The following is a 24,887-nucleotide window of genomic DNA, read 5'->3' on the forward strand; positions in this document are numbered from 1 at the left end:
ATAGTGTTGAAAACTTGTCAACCTATTTGGGAAAAATATTAGAATTCTACCTTACACTATACATCATAATATATTTTAGAAAAATTAAAGATTTAAGTGTAAAAAGTAAAATCATGAAAATAATATAGGACAAATTTTAATATTTTTATAATTTTTATAATTTTTGGATACAGCAGATCTTTCTTAACATACCATAAATGCCAAGTTGGAAACCTTATAAGAAAAGTTTATGGACTTAGCACATAAATTTTCTAAAATTTTATATGGCAGCCAAGTACCATCATTTTAAGTGAAAGATAAATAATTAACTGGAAAATTAATTGCTACATATAACAGATAAAATATTTACATTTACATTAATTTTTACAGTATTATACTGTAAAGAGTGACAAAAATAAGTAAAACATTATACATACATGAAAAGCGGTAGAGGACTGAAATAAAAAATTTGTAAAAAAATAAATATAAATAACTAATACATGGAAGATGCTCAGCCTCACAATTAACTAAAGAAATGCATACTAAACAACATTATTTTTTTAACTATTAGATTGGGAAAAGATTGAAAGGATTTACATTGATGAATATTGAAAAGAATGGGAGCCCTAGCTGGTTTGGCTCAGTGGATAGAGCATCAGCCCTTGTTTGTTTCCAGTCAAGGGCATGTACCTTGATTGCAGGTTCCCCGGCCCTGGTCAGGGTGTGTGCAGGAGGCAACCAATCGATGTGTCTCTCTCATATTAATGTTTCTCTCTGTTTCTCTCTCTCCCTTCCATTCTCTCTAAAAATCAATGGAAAAATATTCTCAGGTGAGGATAAATAAATAAATAAAAGAATGGGAGACATAGGTTCTTTTAAAACACTATATATATATTTTAAACACTATATAATTTATATATTTTAAAATACTATATATGTATTTTTTTCTTTGACCAGTAATTCAATTTTTAGACATATTTTAGACATTTATGCTAAGTACTCAAATATATACATAAGGATGTTCATTTAATGGGGAAAAACTGAAAATAACCAACTGTTCATCAAAAGAAACATTTAGCCCTGGCTAGTGTGGCTTGGCTGGTTGGAGCATTGTGCTGTACATCAAAAGGTTGCAGGTTTAATTCCCAGTCAGGGCACATACCCAGGTGGCGGGTTCAATCCCTGACTGGCAACTGATTGATGTTTCTCTCTCACATCTCTCTCTCTCTCTCTCTCTCTCTCTCTCGCTCTCTCTCTCTCTTTCCCTAAAAAAAATCAATAAAACATATCCTTAGGTGAGGATTAAAAAAAGAAGAAACATTTAAATTATGGCATATTTGTGCATTGGAATATTACATAATCATTAAAACATGTTATATATTGGCATGGAAAGACAAATGAAATATTTTAAGTGGAATATATACTTCAGTATATCCTATCTAATAAAAGAGAAACATGGTAATTAACCATAGCTCCAACACGCTTCCCATTGGCTAATCAGGGCGATATGCAAATTAACTGCCAACCAAGATGGCGGCCGGCAGCCAGGCAGCTGAAGTGAACAGGGAGTCTTGCTTGCTCCAGTGATGGAGGAAGCCAGGTTCCCCGCCTGCCACTGCCAGCCTCTCAGCTGCTCTCTAAGAAACAATGTTGCAAATATAGAAGCTAAACAAAACCCAGAAACCTGCTTTCAGTCAGCCGGGATCTCAGAGCTGGAGTCGCAACAAAGTTTCAAATACAGAAGGTAAACAAAGCCCAGAAATCTGCTTTCAGCAGCCGAGGTCTTAGAGCTGGAGCCGAGCCTCAGAGCTAAAGACGGCTCTCAGCTCCAGTGACAGCCATAGTAGGTAAATAAATCCCAGAATAAAAAAGAAAAAAGAAATAAAAGAGAGGTTGGGAGCTTCAGTCACCCACCAGCCTGAAAATGGCCCTCAGGCCCTCACCCAGACTGGCCAGGCACCCCAGGGGGGACCCCCACCCTGAAGGGGGTGTGACCAGCTGCAAACAGCCATCATCCCCTCACCCAGACTGGCCAGGCACCCCAGTGGGGACCCCCACCCTGAACCAGGACACCCTTCAGGACAAACCAGCAGGCCCCCACCCATGCACCAGGCCTCTATCCTATATAGTAAAAGGGTAATATGCCTCCCAGCACCTGGATCAGCGGAGCCGCAAGGCCTCCCAAACCCAGGATCAGCGGAGCCACGAGGCCTCCCGGCCTGGGATCAGCAGAGCCACAGGCCTCCCGAACCCGGGATCAGCGGAGCTGCGAGGCCTCCTGGCACCGGAATCAGTGGAGCAGTGAGGCCTCACTGCCCCTGTGTCAAGTGGAGCCACAAGGCCTCCCAGCACTGGGATCAGCGGAGCCGCAAGGCCTCCTGGCCCCTGGAGCAGCATGACAGGGGGCAGTGCCCAAACCTCCTGATCGCCCTGCGACTCTGTGTGTGACAGAGAGCGGGGTCACAACCTCCCTATCTGCCCTGCTCTGTTCGTGACAGGGGAAGGCGCCCCAACCCCCTGATTGGCCCTGCTCTGTGCCTGATAGGGGGGAGCTCCCCAACCCCCTGATCGGCCCTGCTCTGTGTGTGACAGGGTGCAGTGCCCCAACCCTCCCATGGGCCCTGCTCTCTGTGTGACGGGGTGGAGCCGCAACCTCCCCATCGGCCCTGCCTTGAGTGTGACAGGGGGTGGCGCCCCAATCCCCCAATCGGCCCTACCCTGAGCGTGACTTAGGGTGGCATCGAAACCTCCTGATCCGCCCTGCTCTGTGCATGGCAGGGGGGATCTCCCCAACCCCCTGATCAGCCCTGTTCTGTGGGTGACAGGGGGGAGCTCCCCAACCCCTTGATCTGCCCTGCTCTGTGTGTGACAGGGTATGGAGCCCCAACCCCCCTGATGGGTCCTGCTCTGTGCATGACAGGGGGGAGCGCCCCAACCCCCTGATCGGCCGGCTCTGTATGTGACAGGGGTGGCGCCACAACTGCCTGATCTGCCCTGCTCTGTGCATGACAGGGGGTGGTGCCGCAACCTCCCCATCGACCCTGCCTTGAGTGTGACAGGGGGCGGCACCTCAGCCCCCCAATCGGCCCTATCCTGAGCGTGACTGAGGGTGGCATCGCAACCTTCTAATCCGCCCTGCTCTGTGCATGACAGCGGGCGGCACCCCAACTCCCCAATCGGCCCTGCTCTGAGCCAGACCAGGGGCTGCACCTAGGGATTGGGCCTGCCCTCTGCCACCCGGTAGCAGGCCTAAGCCAGCAGGTTGTTATCTCCCTAGGGGTCCCAGACTGCGAGAGGGCACAAGTTGGGCTGAGTGACACCCCCCCCCCCCCACAGCCAGTGCACAAATTTTTGTGCACCGGGCCTCTAGTATATTATAATTCCACTTTTAGGGGGAAAAGGAAATATTTATATAGACCTACTGAAAAAATAATCTGGAGGGTTGTATTTCAACCTGTTAAAAGTGCTTAGCTCTGGGCTGGGATTATGACAGATATTTTGTTTTAATTATTTAAATTGCTCTGCCAGCATGGCTCAATGGTTGAGCTTCATGAATCAGGAGATCAGAGTTCGATTCCAGGTCAGGGCACCTACCCGGGTTGCAGGCTTGACCCCCAGTAGGAGGCATGCAGGAGGCACCCAATCAATAATTCTCTCTCATCATTGATGTTTCTATCTCTCTCTCCCTCTTTCTTCCTCTCTGAAATCAATAAAAAAATATATTTTTTTAAAAAATAAATAAAAATAAACACTCCTGAATTATTTTATTTTGTCCAATTTAATATGATTTTATGCTCAAGGGGAATTGGTTATTGCTTCACCAAGTAGAAAAGAAAGTGGAGAAGACAGTTAAAATGGTTTCCATACACTGAATGTTTGCGTGTCCCCCCAAATTCATATGTTCATGCACTAATCCCCAATATGGTAGTATTTGGAGGTGGGATCATTGGGAGGAAATTGGTTTTGAATGAAGTTATGGGGGTGGAGTTCCCATGATAGGATTGATGCCCTTAAAAGGGGATAAAGAAACCATAGCTGTCTCTTGCCATGTGAGGATACAGTGAGAAGGTGGTTGTCTGCTAGTCAGGAAGAGGGACCTCACCCAAACCTGACCACACTGGCACCCTAATCTCAGACTTCCAGCCTCCAGAACTGTGAGAGGAAAAAAAAGAAAAGAAAAAAACAAAACAAAACACGTTTGTTGTTTAAACCATCCAGTCTATAGATCTTGTAGGCCAAACTAAGATAATGAGATTCATGGTGAAGTAACTTTGAAGAAATATTTTTCAGTATAGATAAGACTTGAGCTTGTTTTAGGCCCTGGGAAAGAAGCCAATGTGGGAAGAGATTTGGGAGGGTGAGGGGAGCATTAACCAGCCAAAGTCCCAGAGGGGCTGGAACAGTACACCAGTATCAGGGCTAACTTTAGAAAGAAGGAAAGGACAAAAGGCCAACATAAATGAAGTTAGGAAATCTTTTTGAAGAGGGAAACAAAAGGTATTAAAACCATTGAACCCATGTATTTTCCCAATGAATTGGGAGAAATGATCATCATTGGAGTAGGAGGGCTAGGACTGGGAGCTGGAGGGGTATAAAAGAGGTATATTGCTGCTGGATAAAATGAAATAGGCACACTATCTGAATTATCAGTTATGCTCATGAAATTCTTGATCTTTATCCCAGATCTACCAAATCATAGTCTCTGCAGGTGGGTGATCCTATTGCACACTAAAAATCTGGAACCTTTGAAACTAAAGGTTAACTAAGGATATGGGGCTGCTGCTGATGATAGATAACGATTATTTGAAAGAGTCAATTTGTATGATTTTCTCCAGCATTATTGAGAAAAATCAATAGCTGGATATACCCAGAGATGGGCTTTGGCAATGTGGGTGTAGAAGTTAAGTTGATGGATGAATGGAACTTGAGATGCTGGTAAGTGCATCATTAACTTGGGTAATCACAAGGTAAGAATAGGGTGGAGAGAGAGGAGTTGGACTGGAACTTATGAGCAGGATGTAAAGCAGATTTCTAAAAGTCAGAGAGTGGGTGAAATGCAAGAACTACAAGTTCTGGTCAGTGAGATGTGTCCTGGTGTAAAAGATTTTGAAAAGGAGATGGTGACACAGTCCTCACAGCGGCCATCGAAGGAGCTTCTGAACTGCTAGGGTGGAGATAAAGCTGACCCAAGTAAAAGAGGTCAGAGTGTGAGATGGTTATCCTTATGAACACCAGGTTTGTTGGATCCAATGGGTAAAGGTGAAAGTGGAACTCAAGACCAAACCAGGTAGCGAAGAAGAAAATGTTAGGGTCAGGGAGGATGAAAAAAAAGTGTGACTGTTGTTTGAAGATAGAATAAAAAGTAACAATAAAGATTTCATTGTTCTCTACCTGAGCATGAAATGTTCAGCCCCTGCTCTCTTCAAACTTTCCCTAGGTAACCTCATCTTTATTCACGGTTTTAATGATCACCTCTATGTGCACACAGACCCTCCTTCTGAATCCAGATCCATATCATTTTCTACTTGACACCTATCAGAAGCACCAGAGAACCCCTGAGGCTCACCCTGCACTAGCAGAGTTCATGATCTTCCACTGCAATCCTGGTCCTCTTCCAGAGTTTGCTCTCCCATTGCTTATCACCTCTTCTCCACAAGCCAGGATGAGTCAGCAATCAACTTTGATGAGTCCCTTTTCCTTATCTTCTACCCATCAAGACTTCCAATCCTATGTAATAAAAGCCTAATATGCTAAGTGTCCAGCCGTTCTTTTGACCGTTTGACCAGCCACTATGACATGCACTGACCATCAGGGGGCAGGCACTCTGACTGGTAAGTTAGCTTGCTGCTGGGGACTAGGAGAGACGGGGCCAGACACACCCTGGAGTCTTCCTTGGTCCCTCCCTGACCTCTAAAATATTTCTTCTAATTAATTTCCTTTCAATGTGCACGAATCCATGCATCAGTTCTTTAGTTTAAGATGTAAAGAACTTGCCCTAACCGGTTTGGCTCAGTGGATAGAGCGTTGGCCTGCGGACTGAAGGGTCCCGGGTTCGATTCCGGTCAAGGGCATGTACTTTGGTTTCAGGCACATCCCCAGTAGGGGGTGTGCAGGAGGCAGCTGATCGATGTTTCTCTCTCATCGATGTTTCTGATTCTCTATCCCTCTCCCTTCCTCTCTGTAAAAACCAATAAAATATATATTTTTTTAAAAAAGATGTAAAGAACTCTTGAATCATTATATTTCCATTGTTAAAACCACCACCCAGCCCTAGATTTCTGTAATACCCCACAATGGGCCCACGTGCACCCCCAGGAGGCCCCCTCCAATTCCCTCTCCACTCACCAGCCAGGATGATCTTTCCAAAACTTAAATCTGTAGGTGTCATGTTCCTGCTTAAACCACCTCAAAGACTTATTATTGGGTTTAGCCCTATACATGATTTACAAGGCTCAGCAAGGTCTGAGCCCTGCCCACAGCCCCAGGCTCATTTTTGCACCACTCCTTCACTGGGAGCCAGCTGCAATGGGTTTGTTTCATTCTTAGATAGGCATCATTCTATTCCCATCCCCAACCCCAAGGTCTTTCTACATGTTCTTCCTTCCCTAGTACCTGTCATTTACCCCTACGCTCTCTTTTGATCTCAGCTCAGGCATGATTTCTTTGGAGGAGCCATCAGAGATTTCTCCAACAAGGTCCAATCTCCCTGTTATAGTCATTCATATCCCACAGTTTTATAGCATACATCTCAGTTGTGATTTCACATATTTTTGTATGTGTGATTATTTCACTTATGTCTGTCTCCCTCACTAGACTCTTAGCTCATGGCGGCCAAGAACCCTCTGTGTTGTTGCTAAGCCCAGGCAGGGCGTGACACATAATGAATATGCCATAAATATTTCTTAGATGAGTGAATGAAGAGACCAAAAACCACCTCTGCCTGGTGTTAGCTATAGTCCCAGTAATAAAGGTTTGTTTCTCCTGTTCATCCCTTGTGACTTGGGACTAGTGTGGTCATAATGGACTCTTCTAAGCAATGATATCCACGATAGCTTAACCAGCAGTTAAAGCCAAAATGCTTTATTCTTGTCCTGGCTCCATAGTGGTGTGCCCTCAGATAAGATATGCATTTTTTTTTTTTAGCCCTAAACTCTGTGTTTTACCTACAGATCAGGTGTCTCCTTTTGTCTTTGAACTTTCAACAGCTGTTTCTCCAAACCTCTCCTCCTTCCCTTCCAGCCTGTCTCCCAGGCTGGAGATGACTGCTGGCCTCCTGCAAAGGTAGGCGAGGTCCTAAAACAGAGCCAGCTCCTCCGTGGGAGGGTTGGGAGGAAGTGTGGGACTGCCTTTGTATTCAGAAACAACTGCTGGATTCTATTTCTTCAGACAAACTCGTTTTGAAAAGAACAAGGTTTGAATATTTGACATGACAAGGAGCTAGTTCTAAACACTGTTGCCTGAAAAGGTGTAATTCATCAAACTGAAAACCTAGGAGCCCGATTTAGGTGAATTTACCCCCTTCCTTGTTTAATTGGGCTCACATATATTCAGATTGATCTCTTTCTAGTTCAGTGACGTCTAAGCAGTCTGAGTTTTCAGGCTGCTATTGTTTATTTTCTAGGTAGTTTGCCCAAATATGTCATGGGAAGTGAAGGGGAGAAACTTGGTTTTCACACTGGAATGTTTCTTCGGAAGAAACTCAGCAAGTTGCCTTCTCCACCTTTCTGATTCTTGGATCCCAAACTATCCTCGGTAGCTGACGTGCAGTTTCAGACCCCATCCTGTGCTATAGACTCGCAGTGTGAAGCCTGTCATGGTCTCTCTGTATGTTAATTTCTCCATCCCTAGAATGGATGCAATGGCTCTTACCAGTCTCAGGAACACATCATTAAATCACGGAAATGATATCAGAGGAAAACAAGAATGACTCATCTCGCAGAAGGGCATAGCTATATTTTCTTCGTGTTCTCCAATGTGCATGAAAATCTCGTTCAAAAAAGATGTATTTGTACCTGATTTGACAACTCCAAGCTGCACCGCAACCACCCACTTCCGAATAGGAGGGGGAAAAAATGAGAACCATTTCTGTGTGCTATTGTGTAACACAGAAATCTCTGGCCTGGAGCCCATCGCTGTGGTTTGGCAACACAATCAGCACATCTCTTTTTTCATCTCTTGAAGAAAAAAAAACACACAACACACACAACCCAACAGAGAGAAAGCACCTTGAGAATAAAGGTAATGATTAATCCATCAGGCACCAAAAAAAAGGATAAAAAGATCCTTTTGGGATTTCAAAGGTTTTAACTCACTAATCTAAATAAATTGCAGCGAACAGGGAGTGACAATTTCACCAGGAGAGGATTAAGTCACGAGCTGTAATTGGGACAGTGCGGAGTCGAATAATCTTATCAGAGATCGCAAGGTATTTATGAGCAGTTGTCAAAACTTCCTTTTACACGTGTGAGTGAAGTAGGGAGCAGAAGAAGCCGGTACTGGTGGGAAGAGTGGTCCTTGAAGAAGCCACACAATGCAGCCTGAGAAGGAATGGAGGAGGAAAAGCTTCAAGCAGAGACTGGTGTTGAAGAGCAGTTTGGCTAAAGAAACACTCTCTGAGTTCTTGGGCACATGTATAATGATCGTGAGTATTTTCTGATTTTCGGATTTCCAAACCAATAATGCCTCCCTATCAACCTAGTTCCTGGTAGAGAGTTTTGTTTTGGTTTCTTTAAGTTTGTCTGTAGATTCATGTCTTCCAGGAAGCAGCAAGTTACCTCCAGGCTGTTTGACTACTTAATTGTCTCAATATTAGGTTTCCATTTACTCATTTATTCACGAGAGTTGGTGGGAGTGGAAGAGGAGGGAGCTTGGAGTACTTTTTTTTATTTCAGAGATTTACTCGGACTCTAAGGTGGCCTTGTGATTAATGTCAGATATGAAAAATTTTTTTCATTGATTCATTGATTTATACCCTGTTTGTTTCACACAAACATTGGGGTGACTCAGTCACTTGAAATAAGTATTGACAGCCAATAAATATGGATAGTAAGAAACAGTTCATTATTGTGTTGATAGATCACTTGACTCTTAAATTAAAAAATTGCACGAGACAGTAACAGTGTACTGTGCAGTAGCCCAGCTTTGGCTTTGCACCATTTTCCCCTCTAACTCAAGCTGATCTCTAAAGACTTTTAATTAGGCAATTACAAGTACCTTCTATATATATAAAGGAAGGGCTGATTCTAAACCTCTTGAGGATTTTATCTAGAGATTTGCACAGCTATTAATAAAACATCAGAAAGTTTACTTGAGTAGCATGGGCTTTAGGTTTTTATCCTGTTGCATGTTTTCCCACATTCTCTGGACCCTGAATTTTCAGTTGGAGCCAGACCATTTGTGTGTGTGTGTGTGTGTGTGTGTGTGTGTGTGTGTGTGTGTGTGTTTAATTCTCACCTGAGGATATTTTTCCATTGATTTTAGAAAGAGTGGAGGAGAGAGGGAAAGACAGAAATAGCGATGTGAGAGAAATACATCGATAGGTTGCCTCCTGCATGCGCCCAGATCAGGACCTGGGCCTGGAGGAGCCTGCAACCCAGGTACATGCCCTTGACCAGAATCAAACCGGGGACTATTCAGTCTGCAGGCGGACACTCTATCACTGAGCCAAACCGGCTAGGGCATGGTGCCAGACCATTTGTGAACAGAAAATTAGATCTTTGATTATTCTTATGTGAAGCAACTACTGATTTTAACTTGTTTTTAAAAATAATCTGCTCAAGGATTCCCTTCTCCAGGTATAAATAATTTTATTTTTCTTAAGGTAATAGAGAATTGACCATAAGCTTTATACATTAAACGTTATTTGGTAAGAAAAGAATAAAGAAAAAAGTGATTTGGTAATGTACAGCATGGTGACTACAGTTGATAATACTGTAGTGTCTATTTGAAAGTTGCTAACTAGATCTTAAAATTTATAAGAAAAAGTTATAAAACTATGGTGATGGATGTTAACGTATTGTGGTGATCATTTCACAATATATACAAATATCAAAATATTAGGCTGTGCACCTGAAACTAATATAATGTTATATGTCAATTACACCTAAATTTTTAAAAAGTTATTTGCTTTGGGTAAATACATAGTAATTTAGGAGAATAAGCCAAAATTGAGAAATAAATGTGACCTTGGGAATTGAACTGGCATAAGATGAGAGAGCCATGTTTTGTGGTCTCTGATAGCTTGTTTTTTTGTGTGTTTTTTATTATTTATTTAATTCACTCCAGTGTTTTAAAGGCATTAGGGATGATTTCTTGTATTGCTTCTGGGCTGTCCTTACCCACGTGATTGCGTAGGGGAGATGGTGAAGGAAAAGACACAATCAAAGCCCAGGATTCTTTTGATGTTAGTTATTGCTTCCTGGAAAATTGTGCTCAAGGAGACAGACACCCTCAGGCCAGGGTCACGTTACTTGACAATTTGGTCCCAAAGAGGAGAGTGGTTGTCTCCCCTGACTTCTGCTCCACAGTAACCTTGCTTCCAGAGAAAGTGAAGCAAGTTCAGTTACAACTCTTGAGTGTTCTGCAGAGTAGGAAGTAAACACCCATTTTGTAACCAAAAAAGTTAAAACTTTATTTCTTAACAAGAACCTGTTGCATAATCCCATCCAGTCTAGGTTAAATAAGTGAAAATTGCTTTCTGCCATTCACTATTCTACTGTTAAAAATCAAACACAAAATCCAATTGTGTCAACATAAAGATCTAATTGGCTTTATGAAGTGATTCATGAATTGGGCAACATCCCATCTTAGCAACTAGAAGGGGGTCAGAGGAGTTATACAGAAAGGAAGGTTTTATAGGCAGAAAGAGGTGGCACTAAGTAATTAGAGTGGATTAATTCAGGCAAGACCCATTCCTTTAGGGTAATTCAGGGTGTTATTAGGAAGGTTTTATATAAAAAGAAAGGATTATTTTTGGGTCAGGACATCTTTGGGGAGAAAGAAGGGAAGGGTTTTTAACATGCAAATTGCCTCTTTCTATGGGTTGGGGGCAATGGAGAGGGCCCACAGCGTAGATCCTTACTGGTGCTAGGCCAGAAAATTCCAGAGTGGTTGATTAAAATTATGTTTCTGTCCCTAGCCAGTTTGGCTCAGTGGATAGAGTGTCGGCCTTCAGACTCAAGGGTCCCGGGTTTGATTCCAGTCAAGGGCATGTGCCTTGGTTGCAGGCACATCCCCAGTGGGGGGTGTGCAGGAGGCAGCTGATCAATGTTTCTCTCTCATTGATGTTTCTAACTCTCTATCCCTCTCCCTTCCTCTCTATAAAGAATCAATAAAATATATTTTTAAAAAATTATGTTTCTGGAGAGGTTAAAACTGCAATTAAATCAGGCATGGAATCTAGTTTAGGTATCATGGCTTTCAGCACAAGTGACCATTTTGGGCCTGTGGTTTTCTGTTTAAAAACTACTCCTACAGCCCTGGCTGTGTGGCTCAGTCAGTTGGAGCATTGTCCCATAAGCCAAATCTCTCTCTCTCTCTCTCTCTCTCTCTCTCTCTCTCTCTCTCTCTCTCTCCTTCTCCTTCCTCTCTCTAAAATCAATAAAAACATACCTTTGGGTGAGGATTTTAAAAAACTAAATTAAAAAAAAACCCTATTCATACAACTAGCACTGTCTCTTCCCCTAGCATTCAAGAGGGGAGCTAAAGAAATAATATCTTACTATTGTATGTTGAAAAATTAGCCTTTGTATCTTCTGCCTAAAGCCAACCTATTCTAGATGAAAGGCTTGATTTCCATCTATACTGTACGCTTATTTAAAGCAAACCCTGATGAAATCTATGATAGTGATTACAAGCTCCAATTTTGTTGAGGCCTGTGGGGATGTACAGACAAGTTGCCACGCTGATGCAATTATTTCTTAATCCATAAATCTATATGGTTTTGCTCAAAGATTTCCAGAGTAGTTGTCTATGCTGTACTAAAAAATGTGCATTTTGCCTTGTTTTCTCTAGTAAAAAGCTCTGCATTCTGATAAGGTGGGGAAAGGGAGCCTTAAACAGATGGCACGGGATGTTCAGGACTCATTAGTGCTTCAGGTTTGTGAAGCTGGTTCCCCTCCTTCCCCCACCCCAAACTCCCCCACCCTGGGAATTTGGGGCCATTTCCCCCACCAAAACCAACACAAAACAAAACAAACTGCTCTTTGGGGAAGCCATGTCACTTAAACTCATTCATGTCATGGTGTAAATGACTAATAAGGCCCACTGGTAGCATTAAGGGAAGAAATGGCCCACGAGAAATTCTTTGTGAACTACAGCTAAAAACAATAATTACAACATAATCTGAGGAACTAGCTTGAATTTGGCTTTCTAGGCACTAAGATGGGCAGGTCTTCTTGCCTTTGCTAATGTCAGGGAGGAGGTCTTATTATCACCCATAAACAGTTGGAGAAATGAAGCCTCAAAAAGATGAAATAACTGGCTAAAACCTGAAAAGCAGTAAACTGGAATTCTTTTTTATTCTAGAGCCTATACTTTCCACACCGATTACTGGAACTATTTTAGCGATGTCCTTGATAGTAAGACTCCCTCTGCTTTAACAGAGTAGAGCCATAGCTTGCTTGAGGGCATGTGAGTTGTTCAAGGGCATGTGAGTTGTTCAAGGGCATGTGAGTTTAAACCTGTAAGCACCTGAGACCAAATTGTTCCTTATACCCTGAAGCCAACGTCTTTACTTTCTCGGAAGCTGAAAAGATTGTTCACTGCAGGTAGAGAGGTATGAAGTGAAGGTAGAGCTCAGGCCCATGCCTGTGGGCTCATGGCCTGGTGATTTCAAACTGCACCTTAAAAACGCTCCATGTGAAGTTCTTGATACAAGAAACACTCATTCAATTCCACTTCCTTTCCCCCCTTTTGGCTCCTTCCCCCTTCTGTTCAGAATTCTTATAGTATTTGAGAACAATTGCTTTGTCTCCCCCTGGCCAAAATCTTGCAGGCTCCTTTCTCCAGCATCTGCCACAGAACTCTGCTCATAATAAATGGGAGCCCGTAAATGTGTGTTGAATTTAAATCTTTTTTCTTTTCTTTTCTTTTTTTGCTGAACATTTTAGGATCTCCAGTTATTTCTCGTATGTTCACTCCTCGCTGTTCTGTGTATGTTCTTTTCTCTTCAAACATTTCAGCATTCTTTGACACAGCTCATCCTCTTGAAAATGCTGAGAATAGCCCAGCAAGCAGCCATGTGGCCTGCGGTGGGAAGGCATCCTTCTAGGGCTGAACTTCTGAGTAGGTAGCACCTATTGTGTATTGGGGAAGACCCTAAATTCTTTTCTCACTCCGTGTCAAGCTTGCGCATTAGAGGTCTACTTTTTGACATTTCTAAGAACGAAAAAATGTGAATCCTTCTTTTAAAAGCAACATCCTTGATGTGTGCCCTGAAGGGAAATACAAAAGGTAAAGGCCTGGGACACAGACTATGGATGGGCATAGGGGAGTGGGCAGTGCAGGAGAGAGGGAGGAAATAAGATGAATGGTACATGAGAAACTTCAGGCTCTCCGTGTTTCCCATGTCTGCTCCTGTCTTCCTCCATGACTTCATGCCCCAATTCTCTCCCAGCCTGAGTCACTGTGTTAATCATTTCATTCTAGGAAGGTTCTCAGGTAGGTTCCCTATAGAAATTCTAGGGCTTTAAAATCATTATTACAAAGTGTGCTCAGAACTTGGAATAGGCCTATTCCATTTTAGAGAGGGTGTTTTTTTTTAAAAAAAAATGTTTTATTGATTTTAAAGAGAGAGTAAGGGAGAGGAATAGAGAAATAGAAATGCCAATCTGTTGCCTCCTGCACACCTCCTACTGAGGATCAATCCCAAAACCTGGGCATATGTCTTGACTGAGAATCAAAATGGGGACCTCTTGGTTCATGGGTCGATGCTCAAACACTGAGCCACACCAGCAGGGCAAGAGAGCTTTTTTTAAAAAAAAAAAATTACTGATTGATTTGAGAGAGAGAGACAGACAGACAGACATTGACATCAATATGTTCCATATATTTATGTATTCATTGGTTAATTTTTGTATGTGCCCTGACTGAAGATCAAACCCGAACCTTGGGATATTGGGATGATGTTCTAACCAACTGTGCTACCTGGCCAGGGCCCACTTTAGAGAGTTTTAGAAACTATATATCCTATCTAATAAAAGAGAAACATGGTAATTAGCCATACGTCCGCTACCCTTCCCAATGGCTAAGCAGCAAGATATGCAAATTAACTGCCAGCCAAGATGGCGGCCGGCAGCCAGGCAGCTTGAAGCGAACATGAGGCTTGCTTGCTTCAGTGACGGAGGAAACCAACGTTCCCCGTCTGCCTTGCTGGCCTCTGAGCTTGCAGTATGAAACATTGTTAAAAATATAGAAGCTAAACAAAACCCCAGAAACCTGCTTTCAGCGCGCCGGGATCTCAGAGCTGGAGTTGATACAGTGTTTCGATTATAGAACCCAAACAAACCAGATACCTGCTTTCAGCAGCAGAGGCCTCAGAGCTGGAACCAGAGCTAAAGCTGGCCCAGAATAAAAAAATAAAAAAAGGAGTGGTTGGGAGCCTCAGTCACCCGCCAGCCTGAAAACAGCCCTCAGCCCCTCACCCAGACTGGCCAGGCACCCCAGTGGGGACCCCCACCCTGAAGGGTGTGTGACCAGCTGCAAACAGCCATCATCCCCTCACCCAGGCTGGCCAGGCACCCCAGTGGGGACCCCCACCCTGATCCAGGACACCCTTCAGGGCAAACCAGCTGGCCCCCACCCGTGCACCAGGCCTCTATCCTATATAGTAAAAGGGTAATATGCCTCCCAGCACTGGGATCAGCGGAGCTGAGAGGCCTCCCGGCACCGGGATCAGTGTGACAGGGGACAGCACCTAAACCCCCTGATCGCCCTGCGGCTCTGTGTGTGACAGGGGGTGGGGCCACAACCTCCCTATCCGCCCTGCTCTGTTCGTGACAGGGGAAGATGCCCCAACCCCCTGATCAGCCCTGCTCTGTGCCTGATAGGGGGGAGCTCCCCAACCCCCTGATCACCCTGCGGCTCTGTGTGTGACGGGGTAGAGCCATAACCTCCCCATTGGCCCTGCCCTGAGTGTGACAGTGGCGGCGCCCCAACCCCCTGATCGGCCCTGCTCTGTGGGTGATAGAGGGCAGCGCCCCAACCCCCTGATCTGCCCTGCTCTGTGCGTGATGGGGGGAGATCTCCAACCCCCTGATGGGCCCTGCTCTGTGCGTGGCAGGGTATGGAGCCCTAACCCCCCTGATGGGCCCTGCTCTGTGTGTGACAGGGGGCGGCGCCCCAACCCCCCAATCGGCCCTACCCTGAGCGTGACTGAGGGTAGCATCACAACCTCCCGATCTGCCCTGCTCTGTGCATGACAGGGGGCGGCGCCCCAACTCCCCAATCTGCCCTGCTCTGAGCCTGACCAGGGGCTGCACCTAGGGATTGGGCCTGCCCTCTGCCACCCAGGAGCAGGCCTAAGCCAGCAGGTCGTTATCTCCCGAGGGGTCCCAGACTGCGAGAGGGCACAGGCCAGGCTGAGGGCCCCCACCCCCGGCCAGTGCACAAATTTTTGTGCACCGGGCTTCAAATATATATATATATATATATATATATATATATATATATATATATATATATATATATAGAGAGAGAGAGAGAGAGAGAGAGAGAGAGAGAGAGAGAGAGAATCAAGTATATACCAAATTTAGACTGAAATAGGAAAGTTCTGCAGGGCATAATTCAGGGCAGTTTGGGTCTACTACATTATTTAGAATTTCCAGGTACTGGAGGACAGCTGGGATAGGGGTGGGATGGATGGAATTGACCCTTCATATTGATGGGGAAGCCAAGGCACAGGCTGGCACAATCATGTATCCTGTATCTTTCCTGAGAGGGAGAGAGGGATAAGAGAAGGAGGGGGGAGGGGAAGAGGGAGAGAGAGAGAGAGAGATCAGCTCCATTCTTCTAGATGGGGAAACAGATATAATTAAGAGGTTCACCCAAGATCGCCCTGCCCATGAATGCGAAAACTGGGCTTGATATCTTGGCTTCAGCCATTCCTAATATACTGTAATTTGATGAGATATAAATCTTTTCATGTGAAATCCCCACAGGACCATCACTAGTTTTACAGCCTAAAGTACATTAGTTAGTAGAGGTGTCAAAAGATGATTATATAGAACAGGCATCCTCATGGCAGGGAAATTTTATAAAAAAATCTATTTGCATAGAGGTTTCGGGTCTCTTTATCACCAGGTGGTTCTGCCATATCTCTTCATGGCTCCAATGAGCACACTGACCATGCGTTTTCCCCCTTAGGACTTCTATATTCTGTGAGCCAGCAAAGGACCTATAGGAAAGTGAGTCTCAAGAGACCCTTAACTCCTCTCTTGCTTTCTGCCTCAACAGTCTCCTGCCCTCTATCTGTCTCCTCTCTACTTGGTTCTACTTAATGCTTTGCAAAGGTATGCCCCCACTTCAAGCCTGAGGGGGTTCAGGACAGAGGACCCCCAGAACGGGAGCCATCAGTTTGCCAACAGATAATAGGAAGAAGTCTCTGCTGTCAGCAGCGCCCTGGCTGATTCTGGCCATGCATGGCTAGTCTGCCAGAGGCGTGGAAGGATCCACCATCCCTGGGCTCTCACACACTGGCTTTGGGATGAAGTGGTCTCTGTTGTCCAGTCCCTGTGTCCCTCAGATGAGGGAACAGAGACCCACATGCTCAGTTTCTGTCAAGTGCCCTTTCTATCACAGGAGGACATCAGAGAGTCCCACCTGTCAATCCCACCTGTTTCTAACTATTTTCTTATGACTTACGTCCTATACTTAGCCTTTCATGAATATGCACTTGTGTACTTGGGTGTCCTGCCACAGCAAGAAAGTCCACACTTCTAAAATCTGAATGCCTGAACAAGCTAAACACGGAGGGTTCTTGCCCTGTACCTTCACTGGGGTATAAAGGGGCCTTGAAGCAGGAAGCTAAAGAGGCAGGTTCTCTCCCTTCGAATAGTGACGACGACAAAAGACAGTGAAGGGGTTAACATTTACTGATCATACTTTATACCAAGACACTCATTCCTTGGAAAACCTCATGATATAAGGGGATTGTTCTTATTTTACAGCTGAGGAAATCAAGGCTCAGTAGACTAAGCAACTTGACCATAGGCAAGTGAGTGGTGGAGCTGGGATTAGAGTCCAATCTCTGGTCTCTTCACTGTGCTGAAGTTACTTACCATTCTCCTGTATGCCTTTGAATTTCTACCACTGTTGCCTGTAGCAATATATATTATTCTTATATGTGTTTTAAAAATTTACACACATGGCTTCATAGTTTATATACCTTTTACAATTTGAGATTTTCCCCCGAAGACACTTTTTGAGATTCAGCTACTTGGGGACACGTAGATGTAAGGCAATTCATTTTAGCCATTGTGCAATATGGCGGGTTTATATATCTAGTCCCCGCTTGAACTGTTAGGTTAATTGTAATTTATCACAATTACCAATACTGCTGCAATGAACATCTTTGTGTATGCCTCCTTATAATCGAGTTCCAGAGTTTCTCTTGAGTATATACTTAGAAATGAGTTTGGTGGTCCCAGAACTGGCATATTCAACTGGGTGGGTATTGTAAAATTGCTCTCCAAAGTGGCTTTAAAGTTATACTACCAGCAGCAACATGTGAGTTTCCGTTTTCCACACACTCCCTGACCATGGCATCCAACTTTTATATTTCTGTCCTTTGGACATATAGAAAAAAGAGTTCCTAGTGCAGTTGACTATCTTTTCATGTTTACTAAAACTTTAGATTTTCTCTTTTGTAAGTTGTCTGTTGATGTCTTCTGCACATTTTTAAATGATTTCTTATGGGTTATAGGATACTGGCATTTGTTTTAAATTCAGATATTAAAGCTATTTTGTATTTTCTTTTTATAGTTCAGTATTTTTCTTTTTGTATTTACGTCTTTAAATCATTAGAATTTTGTATGATGTAAAGTAGTCATTTCTTTATCTGGAAGGAAAGCCAATTGCTCCAGTACCAGTCCTAAGTCTGCTGATTGTATTGGCCTCTCCATAACATACCAGTTCACTTATAAATGTGGCTGCATGTCTACTCTTTATTTAATTCTATTGATCTCTGTCCAAACCTGCACTGATGCCATATATTTTTGTTATAATCACTTTCTAATTTTTTTCTTGTGTTTTTCATATTATTTTTTCAATATTGTCTAGACTATTCTTCCACATGAATTTTAGAATTAGTTTATCAAGTTTCATAAATACTCTGTAGAGATTTTGGCTGGAATTGCATTAATTTTATATATTATTCTGAATAGAACTGATATTTTTTAAATATTGAATCTTCTCATTCATGAACATGAAATAAGCTCTTCATTCATAGGTCTGCTTTTTATATTTCTTTCTAAATTTTTATAATTTATTTGGTGTTAGTCATATATTTTGCTTGCTATACTTCTAGGTATCTAATGGTTATTGCTACTGTGAATTGTACATTTTACAATTATATTTTCCAACTGGTTATTATAGGGTTTAGGAACAATATTGATTTTTATATGTTGATCTTATATTTAGCAAACTTGGTAACTCTGATTAATTCAAGTAAGTTTATAGATTATCTTGGATATTCTATATAGGTCAGAGCTGTCAAATATGATAACCAGTAGTAATTGTGGTTACTTAAATTAAACAAATAAAAATGAGTTTAAAAATGAGTTCCTCAGTCTTCCCAGTCCCATTTCAAGTGATGAAGAGCCATATATGACTATTGACTATAATATTGGGCAGCAGGGATAGAACTTTTCCCTTATTGCAAATGATCTGTTGGACTGTGTTGATACAGATAATATTTTTTATCTAAGAAAATGAGACCTTCAATTTTCTTTCTAGTCCTTAAATATTTAAATTTCTCTGTCTTTTTATTGCAGTTAAAACCTCTTGCAATTTATAAGAAGCTGCAATTGTGGCATTGTTATTTTATTTCCAACTTTAAAGAATGTGCTTCTCATGTTTTGCCATTAAGTGTGATGGTTCCTTTAGATTTTTGCTAGACATTCTTGATTTGAGTAAGGAAATTTGTTTATTCTTTATTTACTAAAGTGTTCATTAGAAATGATCACTGATTTTTCAAAATACCTTTTCTACATCTATTGAGATAAGCATATGGGTTTCTTATCTGTTGATGAGGAAAATTACATTGATAAATATGTTTAGCATAAAATTGTCCTTACATTCCTGAGCTTTATTCCTACCTAATCATGCAACATTCAGTTTGCAATGTTTTATTAAGGATTTGGACTATAAATTTTTTTATTATCTTATTCTTGTCTAGTTTTATTACCAAGGTTATATTAGCCTCATGAAATAAACTGGAGTTCTTTCCCTCTCTTTATATTTTCTGGAACACGTTGTATACAATAAGGATTATCTGTTCCTTCAAGATTATTTTACATGTGCATTGTAAACAACAACAGCAAGGCAGGTGTTTCTGAGAGATTTCTCTAGCAGTTACGCCTAATTTAGATTTTCTATTCTTAATTCCATTTTGGCAATTTATATTCTTTCCAGGAAACTACTTTGTTTTTGTTTTCAAAGGTAGTTTTTCAAAATTCTTAGTACTTTCAGGATTAATACAATGAAAGTAATAATTTTGAAATGATTTTTCATAGTATTTACTAATGGCTTTCATAATCTCTACTTATGGTGAAGTCCTCTTTTTAATTTTTAACATGGTTTCTTTGTCTTCCACACAGTAGTTTGTTTTCTTAATCCTTTCCTTGAATTGATCAGCTTTCTTTATTTCTCTCTTTTCCCCTACTTGTCTTTCTATAAGTATTTATCCTTACATTTTTAGAAAAGATATATTCTTGAGCTAACAAAATGTGAAGTGAATTAACACCTTTTGAACAATATTAAAAATTTTAAAATCTTAATTGTAATCAACTATTCCATATTACATGTCATTATTTTCTAATATTTAAATTCTATTCTCGCTATTATTGTTATTGGTGTTTTAATAGTGCGTACTTATAAATTTACTACCATATACTGTTGGGGTCCAACCCCAGCAGGTCCAGGGGTCCCCAAAGGTGTGGACGGAGTCGGCGAAGAAGGAATGACATGGAGGCAGCATTCAGTTGATCAGCATGGTTGGGTTCTCTCGCCTGGTTCTATCCAGGATCTCCAGCCAGGTTCTGTGTTTTATTGTCTTGTTACATCTGTATTTATACCAGTTGATTTTAATCCTGTCAATTTCTATTCCAAAGGTTAGGGCGTTTCTTACTATCTCCATTCCAGGGAGTAAAGATTATGTAGCTTAAGGGTGATTGTTCGTAGTTAAAATGATTAACTACCCGCCTGGCATTTAGTTAAGGGGTTTTATTCCCTCCCTAACTTCAGGGAAAATTCCCTACCTGGGGAAACAACCTTTCTCGGAGAGGTGACCTTGGTTAAAACACATAGTGCCAAGAAGGTGAGCAAACATATTAAGAACAGTATGCCATATACGCCAGGTCCCTTGAAACATATGCTGTGCAGATGTTTATTCCCTGCAGCGACTGTGTCAAGCAGCAAGGATGGACCGGCTTCCGACAATATACCAGTTCATTTTCTAATCATTACTGCATGCATCCATTAGTTTGCTTTTAAAGAGATAAAAACAAATCTCCTTCTTTGTGCAGTAGAAACTTTCTTTAGGGAATTTTTCAGAAAGGATGTGTGAGGAATAAACTTTCTTTGTTTGCCTGAATATCTTTATTTCACTTGGTAAATTTTAGGTTGATGATTGATTGATTTTCCTTCGCATTTCAAAAGTGTCATCCTAATGTGTCTATTACTGCTGGTGACAAGTCTGTTATTGCTGGTTTAATTTTGTCCTTGGTAGTCTGCATTTCTCTGGTTACAGTTGAGTTTCTCTGTTTTTTATTTTGAAATTTCACTATCATATGACTAGGGGTTCATCTTCAATTTAAGGATTTGCAATTTTCACCAGTTCTGGAAAATTCTCAGCTTTATCACATTGCCTCTCCCCCAGTGTCTTTATTTTCTTTGTTTAGAACTACTATTATGCGTATATATATGCTTGACCCTCTCACTTTTCTTACCTCATTCATTCTTTCATATTTCTATTTCTTAATCTCTCCGTAATGAATTTTGTGTAGTTGTCTTGAATCAATCTTCCAATTCACTAATTCCCTACTCAGTTGTATTTAACATCTGTTTAACACACTCATTAACTGTAGTTTCATTAATGTTTTCATTTCTAGAAGTGCTGTTTGTTATTGTTTTTTAATTTTCTTTTTTTCTTACCTGTTTATGTCTTTTATCTATTTAACTCACTAGGCTTAATTTATTTATGGTATTTTATGATTATTCTATCACCTCCTTGTTTATTTTATCCACTGATGCTCATTCACAAAGGATCATTTCTTTAGTGTTTTGTAAATTTTTACCGTAAATACTTCAGGAAGGTTCCTTTTCTCTGTGGGAATTCCATATGGCCAGCACACGTTTGCATTTGCTTCTGCTAAGTTGCCCAGGGATATCACCCACCAGGAAAAAATATATATCATAATATTAAAACAGAAAAAAAGGAAACTGATGAATGAGGGTGCCTCCTTGAAGAACACTTTCCTCCAAGAACGGCTCTCTGGTCCCTTCCTCCCACATGAGACGGATGACCATGAATGACTAGAAATCCCATGCTTTCTCTAAATAGGCTGGTTCTCAAGTCCTTAGACGCTGAGTCAGTATCAGCTGAAGGGAGATTTCCCTTCAGGCTTTCCCTTATTAGCAATGACATCATGGGCCAGACTAACATGGAAACTTTCTGAATTCCAAAGGAACTGGGGAGAAAAGCTGATCCTGGGTTGCTGACCTCTAAGAGCTGCAGACGCCCAAAGCCAAACTTGATTCTGCCAATCAGAACTCTGCTTTTTCATCGTGACCCAGAAATGACTCTGACTTTGAAAGGGGAAATACTTTTGTTTTCTACTTCCCAGAAGTGGGTTTGGTTGGTTTATCTTTAGTGACAAAGTACATTGCAACATGTTTTCATTACTTGACAAGAAAGGAGAACATAAGAATGAGAGCAGAAGTTGGCTTGCTTTTACTCATCAACCTTGTGATGAAGATGTGGCATAAAGTGAAGGACAGGTGAGGAAGACAAGCCTCATAAAAGGGAGATAATCAATATAACTGATCTAAATGCTCAGACAGCCCAGCAGTGAAGGTTACTCCCATCATCCTGTGGGCACCATATTCATGTCTGATCTATCATTGCTACCTAAAAGCAAAGTAAATGTTTAAGCAAAAAGATGCTGGCAAAATTTGCCCAGCCCCCGACACCTTTTCCATCTTGATAGATTGGCTGGTCATGCTAAGACACAGACCTGGGATGGCCAGCCAATACCAAAAGGAAATGAAGGATTATAGTCCCTCTCAGACTAGAGTCAGCCACATGTTCTAATCTCTGAAAGTTTAGACTTCCTGAGGAGAAAATCTTCCCCAAATCCTATGCCTCTAGCCACAGTGAGTGGTTAAAGAAGTTGGAGTATGCACTAACCGGTTTGGCTCAGTGGATAGAGCGTCGGCCTACAGACTCAAGGGTCCCAGGTTCGATTCCAGTCAAGGGCATATACCTTGGTTGCGGGCACATCCCCAGTGGAGAGTGTGCAGGAGGCAGCTGATCAATGTTTCTCTCTCATCGATATTTCTAACTCTCTATCCCTCTCCCTTCCTCTCTGTAAAATCTCTCTCTCTCTCTCTCTCTCTCTCTCTCTCTCTCTCTCTCTCTCTCTCTCTCTCTCTCTATATATATATATATATATATATATATATATATATATATATATATATATATTTATGTAAAGAAGTTGGAGTATGACTGAAGAAACCCAAAACACTAATTCAAAAGAATATTTGTCTGAACCCCTATGCTCATCAAAGGGTTATTATAGATGAGATTTGTAAAATATATGCTAACATAAGAAACATTCAAACCTACAGAGAAGTTTTGTGAGTTTGAGTCAAACTGATGACAATTGCCAGGAAGCATAATCCTAAAGGGCTAAGAGAATGCTCTGGATGGCAGTTTTTCACCTTATTTTATACATCACAGTCTAAAGAGGGAGGCGTGAGTGGGTTACATGAAATCCATTGATGATAGATTAGGGAGGTGGGAGAACAAAGGAGTGGAGAGCTCTGGGATTGGATAAAAAGTAAAGTGATAGACATATACTTTTACATAGGTGGGTACAGGATAGTTATTAACACAACAATAATAATAACAATGAGAGGATTTGTGGTCTGTGCCCAGAAGGGTCTGGAAAATGCAAAGTTACCTTGACATCCCAAAGATATGTTATCATAAATGGAATAGATAGGCTCAACTAAGGTAAAGATTTACTTTTACCAGGGAAGATTCTAGACTAGGACATGACTACTTGCCATAAACTGCTTTTAGTTAAAACGTTTTAATTTCAGACCATCCTATGTGGTTACTTTAGGTCTCTGAGTTTGTAAGGCTGCCGCACAGACCTCCCCTGAGCTTGCCAGGTTTAGTATGTGGAATATTCAAAGAATGGAATCTTACCACTTGTGACAGCATGGATGAACCTGGGTAGTATTATGTTAAGTGAAATAGGTCAGTCAGAGAAAGACAAATACTATGTGGTTTCATTCATGTGGAATTTAAAGAAAAAAATAAATGAACAAACAAAATAGAAACAGACTCATTGACACCGTGAACATACAGATGGTTGGCTGAGGGGAGGGGACTTGGGGGAATGGGTGATAAAGGTGAAGGGATTAAGAAGCACATATTGGTAGTCATAAAATAGTCATGGTAATATAAAGTACAGCATAAGGAATACAGTCAATAATGTCATAATAACTATGTATGGTATCAGATCAGTACTGGAAATATTGAGGGGAACAGTTTGTAAAGTATATGATTATCTAACCACTATGTTGTACACCTGAAACTAATACAAAATAATATTGAATGTAAACTGTAATTGAAAAAATTTAAATAAAAAAAAGAGTTCATTGCAAAGGGATGCATCCATGAAATGAACTCTTATATAGCTATTGAAGATAGAGAAGCCAGACCTCATATGCTGATATGGAATGACTCTCTAAGCCAGTGGTTCTCAACCTTCCTAATGCCACGACCCTATAATACAGTTCCTCATGTTGTGGTGACCCCCAACCATTATTTTCATTGCTACTTCATAACTGTAATTTTGCTACTGTTATGAATTGTAATGTAAATATCTGATATGCTATATGTATTTTCCGATGGTCGAGACCCACAGGTTGAGAACCGCTGCTTAAGCTATCAGATGGAAAGAGCAGGCAGAGAATGGTATTTATCAAATACTCCTGTTTGTATACACACACATATTTTTTGACAGAATATACCATAAAGTATTGATACTAGTTACCTGTGGAGAATAAAATATTAAATCTGGGAGTGGAAAAGAGACAAATTTCTTATATTTTCTTGTATACCCTTTGTAACTGAAAAATGTTTACATGTTCATGTACATTTTCTTCACTCCCCTTGTTGCAGATAAACTGCCAGGTGGTGTGGGAAAATTAATCAGCTGGGCACTCAGAGAATATTCAGAAAAGTTGCCTTTATTGCAGATTTCACTAGTGCCATGACTCAGGGGAGTCAGTCTCCAAATCCTGAGTGATGAATATGGACGAAGCTTTCCCTTTATACCCTTTAGTTCCTTTGTCCCCCAAATATGGACCAGGCTTCCAGACCCTTCGCAAGCTTTGTAGCCCCCCATGAGTTGGGATGGGGGATGTGAGACCACACTCAGAGGCCTGCCAGCACT

General features: G+C 41.6%; 1 protein-coding gene across 3 annotated transcripts in view; it reads left to right on the top strand.

The window, feature by feature from the left end:
* The first annotated feature begins 8,088 nt into the window (after window positions 1-8,088).
* Window positions 8,089-24,887, top strand: part of AQP9 (aquaporin 9) — a 40,288-nt gene continuing 23,489 nt past the window's right edge. The window contains exons 1-2 of one of the 3 annotated variants that reach the window (XM_036302853.1): window positions 8,089-8,217; window positions 8,311-8,620. In XM_036302853.1, the coding sequence (XP_036158746.1) occupies window positions 8,510-8,620 (111 nt within the window). In that variant the 5' untranslated portion in view covers window positions 8,089-8,217; window positions 8,311-8,509. Of the gene's footprint in view, window positions 8,621-24,887 lie in introns of all 3 variants that reach the window. The other 2 variants (XM_036302857.1, XM_036302850.1) reach the window with 2 other exon arrangements.

Source organism: Myotis myotis, unplaced genomic scaffold (genome assembly GCF_014108235.1).
Source record: "Myotis myotis isolate mMyoMyo1 unplaced genomic scaffold, mMyoMyo1.p scaffold_m19_p_1, whole genome shotgun sequence".
Classification (NCBI taxonomy): domain Eukaryota; kingdom Metazoa; phylum Chordata; class Mammalia; order Chiroptera; family Vespertilionidae; genus Myotis; species Myotis myotis.